Genomic DNA, 16,178 nt, shown 5'->3' with positions numbered 1-16,178 from the left:
AAAAAGTCTACAGTTGAATGAAATAGTCAGGAAAGTAGTGGAGATAAAATATAAACATTACCATATTGGATTAATTGATAAAAAATACATAAATATACCTTCCAAAAATAAGGTGGTTTTATCATATTACTCTTTGACATTTGATCGAAGTGGAGTGAAAAATTGCCGATTATACGTCACGGGGATCTGGTCAGGCCGCCATCGACACCCCCACCCCCCTTAAACTTTTCAGGAGTTAATTATTGAAGAGCAACGTGGCGGTAAATTCAAACGAGGACGCACGCTTCCCACGGAAAGAACTTCACTCTGCTTCACGCGTTATGACAAGACTTTGAGAGCTTCAGTTCTTCAGTTAATTTAATGCTCTTTTCTGGTCCTCATTTTGTAACTTGAGGTCAGATTATTGTGGCAGACATGGAACATGGTTATCCCTTTCACTACAATGATGCATTCTGTATATTATTCAGCTTAGGAGAGGACCCTTATAGACAAGAGGTTAGTGATGGTTATGTATCCCTTCAGTTTGTAATCTCTTTCTTAAACCATGTAAAACTGCCTACAGAGATAATAAAAAAGATGTATAAATGGACATCAACATACTTCAGTAGTTACTGAGTTCCTCGGACATCCACTTAAAGTCAAACACCTTCACCAAAGGTAAAATGTCAGTAGACAAATTGCTTACTGCTCTGAAACTTTGAAACCTTGCAGTCAACCCAGACACACCTGCTGCATTCCACAATTCCATTCTACCAAACACTGGATCTGCTGTCTCCAAACCTTTCCTGTTCCAGTTAAACTCCTCATTCAGCAACAAAAATAATAATCTAGGAGACAATACTGTAGTGTGAAAGGAAAAACAACTATCCCTCAATCATTCACTTCATCTTTATTTAGTATATATTCTATTCATCAACTGCTGAGATACAAATTATGACATGCAGAGCACTTCTTATGGCTGCTGCATGAGATTCACCACATGAGATGAGAACAATGGTGCTCACTCACACCCAGTGTTCATACAATGCTCTTGGGGGGACATCAGTAAATCACAGCACTGTCCCTACTGCCATAAACCAAGCATTTTTTGTCCCTAATTCCATATATCAATAATTTTTTGTTACACAGTTATATAAGCAAACTTCTGAATTTTTCCCCAATATCTTAACACTTAGGTCCTCTATACACTTACAATATATAGACGAATTTTATCATTTTTTCCTATGTATACCTGAACTATTATTCTACTTTATGCCCAAAAGAGGACAGTAAAAAAAAAAAAAAAAAAAAAAAAAAAAAAAAAAGGTACTAAACCAACATTCTCAAAAGCATTATATTATTAAAACAAGTCCCCCTGCATAAACCAAATACCAGACACCTACAAGGTACAATCTGCCACATGCAGAGCACTTCTGATGTCTGCTGCATGAGATTCATAATAATGAGAAAAGTGCTGGTGCCACTAACACCCAGCACTTATACATTTATTTTAAGGCAATTCCAAAATATATCACTCAGCTGAAAAACTTAACCTGGCACACACACATTCCTATAACCATTAATACCTCCCAGTGCTTACCCATGCACAACACCTTCATGTTATTAAACACCATATTTTGCTTCTACCCTTCCAGCCTAAGAATGTACACTGTATTCTGACTAATGCCAATCTTATTCAGCTTAGGCCAGACTCCTTAGGGTGGTAGGGTTAAAAAATTCTCCACTAACCACTTTCACCCCTACTCTGTATTTTACTCTGGCTAACGTTAGATTATTATATTCACCTTATGAGACATCGGAGGGGTTAAATCTGAACAATAATTTTCTATCCACTGAGTTGCAGGCATATAACAAAGCCTATATAACACCTTCCTCTGCTCGTATGTATTTCAGAAGTCCTTTTGCTTATGTCAAGATAGATGTTATGGTCAGAAACACAAGAGATATCAACTAAATTCTGACAGTATACATGGCAAGTTATCATAAATATGAAATACTACAAACACAGACAAAACCATCACTATATCTTTCCTGACACTAAACTGATGACTATTCCCCTTCAAGTGCTCTTATGAATGAGCTGCTGATGTCTGAACCAAACCTTATTAAAATTCAAAGCACAGTGGCTAGTACAGTGTGACAAAAAAAATAACTGTGATGTACTAAAAACAGTGGGTGAAGTTACCAGGTGTTTGTAAGCAGCCAAGTTTCTGTTTTCAAAGTAACTGTGCAAGAGAGGTGACTTGAATGAATGCTTTTTTTCCAGGTACAATAATGATACATAACTCTGATACCTTAACACACTTCATGGCACCAAAACATTTCCTGCTGGTTAACTTCACCAGAACACTGTGACCAAATGATAACTTTACTGATATCTCAGAAAAAGATATATATACTCACATGATAAATGACCTGCACACATTTTTAAATTACAATCTTCACCTTCCTCAAAACAATACTTTAAGATATATCTTGGTCTTCCAGTAAGATCGTAAGGGATCTGCACATCATCACACCCTGACCCTCATTCCCACCTACAGATAGCAAGAGGTAGGTCTGAGAAGTAACAAGGAAAAATCTTATTCAAATACAGGGATGTTCAAGAAATGAGTATGAAACTTTAGAATGTTATTTAAGGACTAATTTGAGTACCAGAAGAAAAATCTACATCAATATGCGTCAAATTCTCAGCTTATTATGGAGCTACAGTTACTGACGACCCGATAGACAAATTATGAGGGAGATCACTTTCGTCCATAAGATCACCAGTATAATTAGCTCCATTTTCCCCCTAAGATCACCTGGAAAAGTAACTCCACAACAGATGAGGACTGGCTTTACAATGACAGCATTATATCACTTAAATCAGCCCCAGAATAACCTCATACAAGTTTCTCATACTTTCCCGAGACAAGCTGCATGCAAGCACAGAAAAAAACAACTTCCAATTTAGTGACATGGAATAATCTAAGTCAGGCACAACACCAGCGACCCACCACCTCTAAAAACCAATTCTGAATTTAATACGGCATTTAATGAAAACTATGATACAGCCTCCATAATTAAAAACTCCTAATAAAGAATGGTGGACAACTGAGATTATTTTACACTGAGCTTCTATATTCTGCATTTACTCAAAACCATCTAAGCTGCTTGATCATCCTACAAATTTGATTCATTTCATTCATGATTCATGCGATTCATGAGAAAGAATTCTACCCATGAATAAATTATATGTCAAAGATGCACAACTGAATATATTATAACTCTGTGATGCTAATTCAAGTACAGAACTACTTAACTACAGGGATATTGAAAAAGTGTGACTGGTAAGCTACAAGTAACTTATATAATTACTGCGTTGTTGTTTTGCTGTGGCACCAAACTCATCTGAAACATCAGCTCTACTATCTACAGTCCACCATCCTCCCTGAAAATCCACAGTCCACCATCCTCCTTTCAGGGGATAGTGAGGGCATGGAGGGGCATTTGTATAACCAGGCAGCTCCACCACCCAGTCATATCAGTGCCACCACAAGAAGGCATCTCTCTTCAGTACCAGGATTGGAGAATAATGAACTAGTGGCTTGTAAGTGTTCCAGCATTTACCAAGGCACTTCCAATTAAATTCTATTAGTAACCTGTCAACATGACTTCTCCATTCTTCTATCTAATACAGTAATAAAATATAGAGAGACAACTTTCCATTTTTCTACCTAATTCTAAAATATATATTGTTTTCCAACGCTACAAAGAACTAAGTATTTTCTTAGTATTATGGACTTCAAATTACACTGCTACATTACTTTGGCTGGAATACAAATATTATGCATACAGCGTAAGGCTCTAAATATATTACTAAATAACTTATGATGAAGGGAAGAGTTTATACCCACATACCAAATTTGAGCTTACTGTGAAAATGCAACAGTTTTAATCCAATATGAACCATCTTACCAGAAGAGGGTCAAAGTCAGGCCAAAGCTGTTTCCCTCCTCCTCCTCCTCCTCCTCACCATCATCATCATCATCTAACTCCCTCCCAGATATCTCCAGACTTGGGATGACCATGAGAGAAATGTATCCATGCTGCTCTATCTTCACATATCTGTTACTCTTTCAAACACTCCTCTCTCTTTTCCATCTCTCTCACCATTGTACTGCTCCACTCTCTTCTTCCGCTCTTCTTCCACACCACAAAGTCTGTCTGTTTATCCTCACAATAAACTCAGTTTTAATTAGTGGGAACCATTTCTTCTCTCCAAACAATTAACAGTGCTGAGATATCAAGACCTATGTTTAGATTATTTTATGGATAGTATTAGTGAAAAAACAAGTGCAAAAAAAAGAAAAACAATATACTGGCATTAAACTATGGCTATTATGTTACTGGACCCTTGGCAATAACATTTTCGTATATCAAAATCATCATCATCATCATCATCATCATCATCATCACCATCCCTAACCTCTTTCTCCTCTCCTAACAATAATAAAAATAATAATAACAACAACAACCATCATTATCATCATCATCATCACCCTCCTCCTCCTCCTCCTCCTTTCCATAATCCTCATCATCACCCTCATCATCATCATCATTTTTTTCCCACCTAAGAATGAGGTGAGAAAATAACAACACTGGAAATTCACAGACCCATTTAACTCTAATACTACCTGATGGGTGACGTTCAATACATATTCTTTTCATTTACATATTAATAAGTATAACAGTTCATGATTTAACCTCCCTGTGATAATACATAATATAAATTCTAATGTGCACACAATATAAGAATATTTACATACATGTATATAACTGTGCAAGCAGCATAAAAAAAAAAAAAAACTTGCAAATATGTCAAAAATATATAATAACTGCATAGAACAATGAACAATTTGCATAACGTATAACTTAACTTCAGTATAACATGAATATAGATTAATTTTGGCATAACATCTTAATGGATCTTAAATTCGGTATAACATCTCCCCATAAGTTAAATTACTCTTGATTTCTAATGACCTAAAAATAAAAATAAATAAATATGCAATATACATAACACAACATTAGCTTCCATAATTCCTTGAATCTGAGTCATGTCCCTTTTATTTTATTCTCATTATTACCGATCATTTTATTCAGCTTAGTAAAGACTCTTCGTACTAAAGGAGTTTATTAAGGTAAAACTAGCCCCTCCAGTTCAAAGGGGTGTATTTTCATGGGTGAATGAAGCTCCCTAGCACCTCTTCCTTAGTGACTTATTTCAGGATATGGCTGGTTAATATCACTTTGCATGCTATTTATTCAAAGTATGGTGGTACTGGAATGACTTATATGACACAGCAGAGGATAGCACGGAGTAATAAACAAAATAAACTGCTTAGCAAGGGCTGTCAGGGAACTTCCTAAATCAACGAGCATACAGCCCAGTCTATTTTAAGCTGAATGAAATTACGGAAAGAATTAAAGAAGACATCCTCAGGCTCAGTGTGTTCATACAAGGTGGTCCACATATAACACACCCCTTACTCTCCACCAGGTGACCTCTTTTGTGTCGTGTTGATGGCTCAGGCAGCGTTATCAGTGTCTATCTTGCTGCATTTATTCATTTCCTAATCCCATTGCCACACCCAAGCCCATGCCAGAAGACTGAGCCATTCTCTCTTCAATGTCCATCGTGCATCAATTATTCATATTTTCCAAATCTCACTACCACACCCAAGCCCATTCCAAAGACTGAACGATTCTCACATCACAAGATATCACCAAGTGGGGTTTTAATGAAGAGCTATAACTGGACCACCCTATGTAACTGATAATAACAATGAAAACCATACATAATTGATATAAATGAAAGATGTCATTTATAATACAGAAAGCATGTTACTGAAAGGTGATGTGCTTGTTCCATTCGCTGGTTTAAAATATAGTGCCAAAAGTACCATAACAAGTATTAAATATTCATGTAAGTAATGGTATATGGCATAACTGATTGAAGGTTTCTGAATTTCAAAGGCAAGATTACTGAAAAGATTCTTGAGATTACAGAAAGTTTGTAACTAATGATCATAAACCTCTTCAACTTGGTGATGTATTTTATTAGCTTATTTTTGCTACCATCAAACATTTTTATCTACCCTCTTTTCTTAAATGTCAGGACCAACTGCCTAGCCCCGGGCTCCTACGCTCCTCATGGGGCAACGTAGGACTGGATGATGGATGGATGGATGGATGATTATTCTTTTTTTTTCTCTCTGAGGAAACAATCTTGCAGGCTTCCAGCATTTGGTTCCTTCTTCCTTGCATTGGAAAAAAAAAATAGGCAGGGATACCTACAACCATACAGCCTGCATTAATCCCACCACAGTCTCTCTCTCTAACCTCACTAAAGCTGTCTGTTGTTACTGATGTTGTTATGGTCCCTGGTTTGTCTGAAATTAAACCCAGTGGACTGCAGGCTTAAGTTAACCCTTTCCTGCAGTCCACCATCTTCCTTTCATGGGATTAGGAGGGAGATGAGGGATGTTTGTATAACCAGGCAGTGGACCAAGTCGGTTATATCAGTGCCACCACATGAAGGCATCCCTCTCTAGTACTAAAAAAATCTGAAGGCAGCAAACGCAAACCAAAAAAAATACATCACAGGGTTATAATGGTTCAAAGCTGGGATGGTAGAATTTAAATATACCTGAGGTCAATTAATTTTTGGCAGAAAAGATGGTGTTCACTATAACTAAGGATAACTACGTAAATTGCTATCACAGGAAATGGCAATTTATCCTGAGAATTTGTGTACAGTTTTAAAACAGCTATCACATGGCAAAAAATGACAGTGCTAATATTTATCTTTCCATGTATCTACTGTCAGACACCTTAATCCCATAATGGGTGGCCACAAACAAATCAACTCCATGCTGCTCTGTCCTCTGCCATTTGGCTACCCTTTCTCCAACGCACACCGCCTCCCCTCATATATCTTCCACTCTATCCCTCCCACTCATCGCATGTCAAGCTTCAAGTGCCATACGTTCACAAAGTACAAACCTGATACAGTATGGATTCCTAATGAACATGCATATCTAAAGAAGAGTAACAATTTATACACTATTTAAACCACTCTCTTGTTCCAAACGAGTATTCATTTAAAGTGAAGCACAGATAAATAAAACTAATCTCTCATCTCGTCTATGCTGTACCAACGTCCCTGATTATTACACTTCCATGATTAACCACTTCAGTATGATATAATTTTTTTTATTTTACCCCTGCTCCTTCCAGATGGTTTTATTTAGCTCATGGAAGATCTAAAATTTTGAAAGGGTTAATGAATGCTCTATCGATCAATCAATCTATCAAAGTATCTATCTACACCCAGACACCTTAATCCCAGAAGGAGTGGCCAAAAAGGAATTCCCTCCATGTTATTTTGTCCTATACCACCAATCTGCCCTCTCTTCAACTCTACCTAACTCCTCCAAACAGAAAAGTCTCCCATAAGCTGAAAACAATCATCTGGAAGTATCATGAATACACAGAAAAGACATCACCATATCGAAGGAGTTAAACAGCTCAAAATCGTACTGTTCAAGATAGCCAACTAAACGGCACAGACAGACAACTCTGGGAGCCGCGGATGTGAAAAACAAAAAACATGACAAATCTGCGGCTGCTTTCTGATTGATAAAAACACTATATTTTTTCTTCCTGGGCTTTCTCTACTACTCCTTTACAGTGTGATAAACTCGAGTGGTAGTTGACATAAAGATAAATGGTAAAGCAGAGTTCAGTTCACATGAAGAATGCATATGAGTACATTATGTTCATTACCGAGTACAGTACAGTACAATACAGTACTACCTATACAGAGAAGGATGTACCTCTGTGTACAATATAGCTGGTCTGTTTTTATCTGACAATGATCCCTGATGCCTTTCAGTTCAGTTGATCATCAAATGTAGTTAGACTGGAGGACTGATTTGACTAGTAACCAAGAAGACTCACTCCTTACTCATAAATAAGGCTCACTGAAATATACTGCAACCACAACTTAGAATTAAAATTGTGACTGACTCAGTTCCATCAGATAAAGACAAACCAGCTATAACAAACCCTGCAATCTTGAGACAACATTTGCAGTTTTATTCTTGCTACCACCTGATGATTTTATTCAGCTTCAGGGAGAGGTATTGCAGGGAGTGAGTCAGTGAAGGCTGAAACCTACCCCTCCAATTCAAAAAGCTGAATAAAGTCTTCCAGAGGTGGCATGTATTATATTAAAAACATATACAGCACTCCAATTCAAGGGATTATTTTAGCAGCATTAACAAAGTGACATTCTTTTGTGAAAACTGTGTGACTGTCTAATATTTCACTCTATGCTATATTTAACCCAATTATTCCTATAGTGTATTTATCTGTTTATCTTGGCATCTCCAGACCATTTTATTTGGCTTTAGAGATATTTTTCCTACTGGAGGAGTTAACATATACAGTAGTCTTCATTAACAGTGTTGGATTAACCCTGCTGTAGCCTGGTAGGCAACGCAGACGGTTGGCCTGCAACATATACAGTAGATCTCTTTTTTCTGTTATTTTCAGTGAAATTTTGGCATGACCTATAATGGCCTTTTTTCATAACATGATGGGTGATGGCCCTTATTTGGCCACCCAAAGCATATATTTATTCTGCTCTGGAAGTCTGGATGGCCTGTGACAGGCCATGGCCTGGTAGGCAGTTGCCTATTTTGCCTATACCTGGGAATCCGGCCCTGTTGATTAACCCCTTCCTAACTAAGGTCTGTCTTACAGTGAATAAAATTGGACTGAGAGAGCATATAAACATCACTGGACTGCAGGGGTTAATGGTAGGCAGATAAAATCCAAAGTGTACAAACACATTATGCTATGGAAAGCTCAACTGATACCATAATAATATACAAAATGGCATTTAAGTTGTTTCAGATAGAACACTGTATTAACCGTATGTATCTACGGTGTCTGAAAGAGATATGAATATAAACTGTCATGTGACAATGAATGCTACTCTTAATTATCCATTGTATAGCAGCCAGCCCCCTCAAAGGGGATCTAACTCCCTATAAAATTGTATATACCTTCACTATATATATATTTGTTCAAAGATTAAGAAACAAACTTAAATAACTGAAATAAGCATGACAAAATATCACTGTACTGTAAAGCTACCAGGAAATTATGTTTGGATGACAAGGTAAATGGCATGGATTCCAGTTTAGGACCTTCCATGTATATACACGTACACTGTTTTGATGGGAACTTAAGTGCCACCTTGTATATCATTATCCAATAAATATTATCACATCAATTTCTCATCAGCATGAAAAATATTAAAGTGGATGGTGCTGGATACAAAGTACAGTATATATCTAACTACTGTAGGAAGTTATCTTTCTTTTACGAAATATTTTTTTGAAGGGCACGGTGCTATAAAGTACAAGAGCTCTTTGAACATACAAAATATAGTGTATATCAAAACCTAAACTAATCTATCATCTGTGTATATTGTCTTCAAAGATATGTCTCCAGTTCAACTTCAAAACAGTTATATTTTCGAAAAATTTAGTTCTTATAAACACCACTACAACAGTTCGTTGTTTATGGTACAAATAAAATGAAACCCACCAAATGCAGTAATTCCTCATTTACCATGCTTTCACATCACAAGTTTTTCACTATAATGCTGTTAATCAATGTATAAACAATTTATATGGCACTCCACTGCTAATTATCAATCACTGGATGCAGAGTGAAGGGTCAGATGTAATTCCAAGTCACAATAGCATTTATCTCTATATATTATACTGTTATATTCATTATTTTCTAAATCTCTTTATAGACTATAACAGTTAATACATACAAATAAACTCAACCACAAGATCAAAACATTCTGATGCTTAATTCCAGTCTTGAATATACTATAATTTTTAAATTATATGATATGACTTCACGTTCTGGTAGTACATAACCCGCACTTTCAAATTTTTCAATTAACATGGCAGTTAAAGGAAAACATCTATATGCTAAGTAAGGAATTGCTACTGCATTCTTACCATCCACTTTATGAAAAGCAAAGAATTCAAATGAAAAGCCTCAGCACATATCACTGATTTGATAATTGCTTTACCAATGTGAGAAGTTGTGTGGAAGACAATTTTATCACTTTTTGTTGTTCTTCATACAACAATGTGCACGTTTTTTAATATTTGTCATCATCATCATCATCATTATTATCCTAGCCTTCAGTATTTATATCACAATAAAATTCACTACTAAATCTGCCTGCTTGATACACAGGTACTTATACTGGATACGTATTGAACAAGTACTGTATCACTGTGCAAAAAAAAATTAAGAACTGCCACTCATTGTTCACACTTAATCCACTACTCATATAAAGTGAAAACAAAACGGTACAATTATACCAGATGAAAAAATAAATTCTTCAACAAACTCTTATATAATCACAGTCTTATTACAAATGCTGATGCATATTTAGAGTATCAAATGACAGACTTACACAAATCACTGCATCGTAGGTGTTGACTTCTACTGTGATGCCTGCACCCTTACCACTTGAGATCTGTGGAAAATACTAAGTTACAGAGTCAATCCTCACTTAAAGGCTGGTATGTATAAAGACAATGTTTCCTTGGGTAATAATCTCACTGGTCAAGGAGGCTCCCTAACACCTCTTCCTTAGTAGTTTATTTCTGTACCTGGTATGGTAAGGTATTCGCATACGTTATCAATGCAATCTGTTTCACTATAAAAGAAATATCATTAGCATATGTAAAATAAATCACTGAGAAAGATGAGCTAGCATGGCTCCTTAACCAACAACAATATCACCTTTAGGGTGATGTAACTTCAAAAAATAATATATCAGTCTGTGCGTTAAATGAGATTCTTTTGGTTACCGACTGAAGGGTAAAAACAAACACACACACACACACACACACACACACACACACACACACACACAAACACACACACACACACACACACACACATAATTTAATAAAGAAACTATTTTAAATTGTGAAAAATGGTATCTTTATCCCTTAAATCTGAAGACATACATTTAATTCTATTCCCGATAATTCCACGATTCAATTCAACCATGGAAAGAACTCCTGTAATGTGTGGAGGGGTTAATGAAGGTTATAATAAAGTCTTCTGATTCAAAAAGTTTCTCCTGAGCAAAATGCAACAGTCTGCAGGTAGTAAGAATAAACTGGAAGAGACATCAACATATCAGCTGAATTATATCAAAGTAATTTCACTTATATTTCCCAGATATCTGTCAATTAAAAATCAACGTAATTTCACAGATACATTCCCAAATATTAGTGTGTTAAATTTCATGACTATATTCCCAGAGATGTGCAAGTTAAAATTCAGAGACACTTCATAGGTAACCACCACAATATCAAAAAGTCAGAGATCAATGCCAGTTCGTGAATGTATGGGTTTTCTGAGGTATGTGTATGCTAGAAATCAAAGTAATTTCAGGGATATATTCCCAAATATGCATGTGAAAGATCAAAGCAATTTCATGAAAACTATTCCTGGAAATATTGGTAAACAGCCCATATCCACAACAACAACAACAAAAACACCTGTACTCACCCATTCTCTCTCTCTCTCTCTCTAATTGTGTACATCAAATACTCACCCATAAGACATCTCATTCTCTTCAGGAGGGTCCAGCTGATAGGTGTCTTGTTCTAGATGCTTGGATATGAACTGCAACATTTTAATGTCAGAGTTAAAGGTGGGAAAATATTACTGGGTGAATTCGATCCAGTTAAAGTACGATAAATGCTACAGGATGAATATGGCGCACTTGAATTTAATAACTATACTTCTTATTGTGTAGAAAAAGTCCATGGAAAGTTAGAAAGAAGACTGGTATATAAATTTAAGCTAAAATGCCTAGCTGTTCTTCATGGGCTGACTTTATGTGAATTACCACACAATGTATTAATGTCACAAACATTTGGGCACACAAAGAAAAGTGTATGTTCAGGTTGGTATTCTAAGATATATTCACAGCCCTTTCATGCATTACGAATGTTTTTTGGCAAGTTAACACTACATAACTTTGTTCATTTTTTAGGGCACCTGGTTTCATTTAATTTTAACCCCTACAGTATGCTGATGTTTATTGTATATTGTTCTGGCTATGATCAGACATTTTACTTAGCTATTAGTGCAGAGGTGAATGAAGGCTGTACCTACCTCTCTAGTTAATGTCTATCTTGGGGTGAATAAAAGTGCCTCAAGATAATAAATTAAATATAAAATACACCATCAGACTGAACGGGTTAAGACTTATCATACTATTTAATCAGTTTTAGAATAAATGCAGGTTTTTGCATACTAGGTTTAAGCAGGCTTTATCACTGTAGGCTTTATCATACTAGCACTTTCCAGGAGCATAATGGTTCGATGTGTAACAAGCTTCATGTTACATCCAGGATTATCACAGTAAAGATTATAAGTTCACATTATATTTAGGCTCACCAAACAACAGAGTTTGAAAAGGTAACTTCCAAAATTAGAGTGCATCTTACACAGTGCAACGTCATATGTGCCGCAAAATACAGTATGGTACTTGTCTGTGCAATATGGATGCTAAGCTTGACATGCAGAGATGAAGTTGCAATGATGAAATAATTTATAAAAGAAGTGAAAGCCTGGGCTCTGCCAAGGATATGCTGTGTGCACAAGGCATTCTTTAGGCTACTGACCACTGACAGCAAGCAAGAGAGGAAAAGTAGAGAACTTGATATAAGAATACCTACAGTATATGATCACGAGCTACATATGGACTACAGCGCATAGTATTATACTACAAACCAGAGCGTAAATACCTCGTACAATTTTTCTACAGTTAAAGTTACATCATTAAGCAGTTATTCGCTTTATAACTTTCCTTGCCTATATGAATATTTTTCCATAACTGCATACACCAACATGAATAATACATTTTTTCAACTGTGCACTAGATTATGTTTCAAAGTATTATCAGGTCCCTATAAAATGACCATATATCATTTAATGACTTGCATCATATCAGTACAGTTATAAAGTTAACAATAAAATAAACAGTTGTCAGCTCAAGTCCTCTTCTTAAAAGGCTGGGATATAAAACTGTAAATGTGTGTCAAACGCTAGTGCATTCCTTAAAGGACGAACTACTACTTTTGAGAAACATATACCAGATTATTATTATTATTATTTTTAGTGGTATATGAACACACTGTATAAATGAAATTCTACTTTACCTGTGTGAAGTGAAAATCACCATCATTAGCTGTCAAATGCTACAGTAGCTGTATTAAAAACTTCCCTTTAACATCAACACGACCAACAAAATCATGAAGCGATCAACAGTAACACAGAAAAAAATTATCAATGCATTCCTATGTTGGGAAGTTTGTTGCTTCCTAATTCTTACTGTGATAAATACAGCAGACCCTCCTTATACGATGAACTGGAATACAACGATGAAATAATTAGGACCTTTTTTTGATATACATGTATGATAGAATATTCACTTATATATACGATGATTATGATCCCGTATAAAGCCTTACTGCATGGTATACAAGAGCTATTTTTGCTTATACAATCACCTTCATGCAAGTCAATGGTCAGTTGTTTGTTCCATGATGACATTTGCACTCATCAATATCAGGTGTGTTAGTGTAAGAGATGGAACAATAGTATGGTGTTGGAGTTCAAGCAGCAGGTAAAGTGCAGTGAAGTGGCATAACTACCAGTTTAGGAGAGTTGGAAACTTGATTTTAGAATTTGCTGGGTGGGTGACTCTTGACCAAAAACATATCCCCATTGTACCCATCTTATAAGTTACTCAGCATACAATAAATCATTATGTACCAGAATTTTTCAAACGTGTCCTCATCATCAAAAGAGGGTGTGTTGTATTTATTAATTTGGTTGATACAGGCACGTATGCAAGTCTTAAATGCATTCAGAATTTTTTAAAATAATCAAGCCAAAAAATATAAGCTATTTATCAAAAACCTTTGGCTCACACAAAAGCACATACCCTTCGAAGCTGTGTTGTAAGGTAGTGCTATATTCATCCATTCCCGAAAGTCCTGGCAGCTTGAAGAAAAATGTTAGGTTAGAGAAGCAACTATCAGAAATTTGCAAAGAACTGTCTCAAAAAATTCACAGAAACCTAAGGGAAGCAGACAATACTGTATGTTGTAATGAATCAATTATAGTTAAGAAAAAATTACTAGTTAAATCAACTGACTTTCAAAACTGACTTATATTCATACAAACCCCCAGTGTTTTGCTTCACTCTGAATTACAATTTCAAGGTTAATTAAAACAGTGTTATTTCAAGGCACACTCAAAGAATTAAAGACACAGGTTGCCAATTGTTTACTATTATGGACCTGTACACCAAAACATCTGCAGGCAAAGGGAAGATGGATGGAGTACATAATACAGACACTTAGAAGAAATATGAAATGGGAAAAAAAAAAGGCAATATGAAAGAGAGAGAGAGAGAGAGAGAGAGAGAGAGAGAGAGAAGGGGGTGGGAGGGAAGCAGGGAAGCAAGGGACAAAGTAGCCTGCAGGTAGTTCTGTCACAGTGATCCTGCCAGGGTGTTTTCAGTTACAACCACGATGTCAGTGACGACATTATTGATGACTTGCAATATACATAAGCAATCGGGTCAGCGAAGGCTACAATATTACCGGTAAAAGCTAGTTCATCCAAAAACATAAAGTACATTCATGCTTACTCTTGCTACTTCTGATGTTTTTATTTACACTACCCCTTCAACTCTTCCTCTCTCTTTCATCTTTTAATCTTTGGACTCTACCTCATCCCTTCCTGGGATGGGGAAAGAGGTATGGAGGATGATGATGATGAAGAGTTCTTGCATTGGGATGGAGCTTCATGGAGATCATTTTTAATTTCTTTACTCTGAACGGTTTCTCCCAAGTTATATAAAAATCATTTGCACGGAGCAAGAATAAATTATGAGAGAAGTCTTTGGGTTAAAATGGTTGAGGCTGATATTATGACTGCAGTATTAAAGAGGCAAACATTCTTTACAAATTAAAGTTGGAAGAATAATACAGAAGGGAGCCAGATAATTAATGCAAAGCTGCAAACCTGAAATTCTGAAAAAGATGCCACCACCAGCCTAAGATAAAGCTGGACTACTATTCAGGAAACTGGGAAACACTTTTACAAACCCAGTGAAAATGACCCTGGAGGTTGCATACTCTACATACAGGATAAAATAAAATAAAATAAATATTCATTCACCCATCCATCATCCAATCCGGTGTTGCCCCAAGAGGAATGTTGGAGCCCGGGGCTAGGCAAGTCGGTCCTGACATTTAAGATGAGAGTGAGCAGCCTCACTAATCCCTGAGTGGCATTACGTGAGCAATAAACCCCAACCACCTATATACAGTAATCACTCTAATATCCGGACGCCCAATATCCGAACATCCCCACTATCCGGACATAAGAATGTTTCATACTGTACTTTTTTTCCATACTATACTTACCTCATTTCACTCTTTAATGTCCTTTATTGGTGTGAATAGGGTGTTAGGAGCTATGCATATGCAGTAGGAAGGTGTTTTTCTGAGTTAGGCTAGGTTAGGGTCCATAAGTACCAGTCCAGGAGCCAGTCACCAGAATGTTTATTGTTGTATGAACCTACTTCTAAACCCTCATTTTATGTTTATTTTGCATTTATTTCAGTCATTTATGTGCCTTATTGCTGTGATTTGGGTCTTAAATAGGTGCTATGCACGTCCAGAGGGAGTTGTATAGGTGTTTCTCTGAGTTAGGGTCCATAAGTACAAGTCCATAAGCTGGGGCCCAATATCCGGACAGAACCAATATCCGGACCTTCCTATGGCTCTATTACGTCGGATATTGGAGTGATTACTGTATATATATATATATATATATAAATATATATATATATATATATATATATATATATATATAAAGGTCATACATGTATGAATGTATTGCAACAGCTGGCTCACACATGACTGACGTGGATGGGCAAATTTACTATACATGTTTTACATGTTCTAAAAGGCAATAGATCTGCTGGG

General features: G+C 36.2%; 1 protein-coding gene across 1 annotated transcript in view; it reads right to left on the bottom strand.

Moving 5' to 3' along the window:
• Window positions 1-10,590: 10,590 nt before the first annotated feature.
• Mvl (solute carrier family member malvolio) overlaps window positions 10,591-16,178 on the bottom strand; it is a 168,268-nt gene continuing 162,680 nt past the window's right edge. The window contains exons 14-15 of the mRNA XM_080283302.1: window positions 11,720-11,790; window positions 10,591-10,624 (exon numbers count right to left, since the gene is read on the bottom strand). Coding sequence (XP_080139428.1) covers window positions 10,591-10,624; window positions 11,720-11,790 — 105 coding nt within the window. The remainder of the gene's footprint in view (window positions 10,625-11,719; window positions 11,791-16,178) is intronic.

This window comes from Coenobita brevimanus, chromosome 12 (assembly GCF_032717465.1).
Source record: "Coenobita brevimanus isolate Jiangsu-jjx chromosome 12, ASM3271746v2, whole genome shotgun sequence".
In the NCBI taxonomy this organism is placed as follows: domain Eukaryota; kingdom Metazoa; phylum Arthropoda; class Malacostraca; order Decapoda; family Coenobitidae; genus Coenobita; species Coenobita brevimanus.
This window is presented reverse-complemented; position numbering and strand designations above follow the sequence as displayed.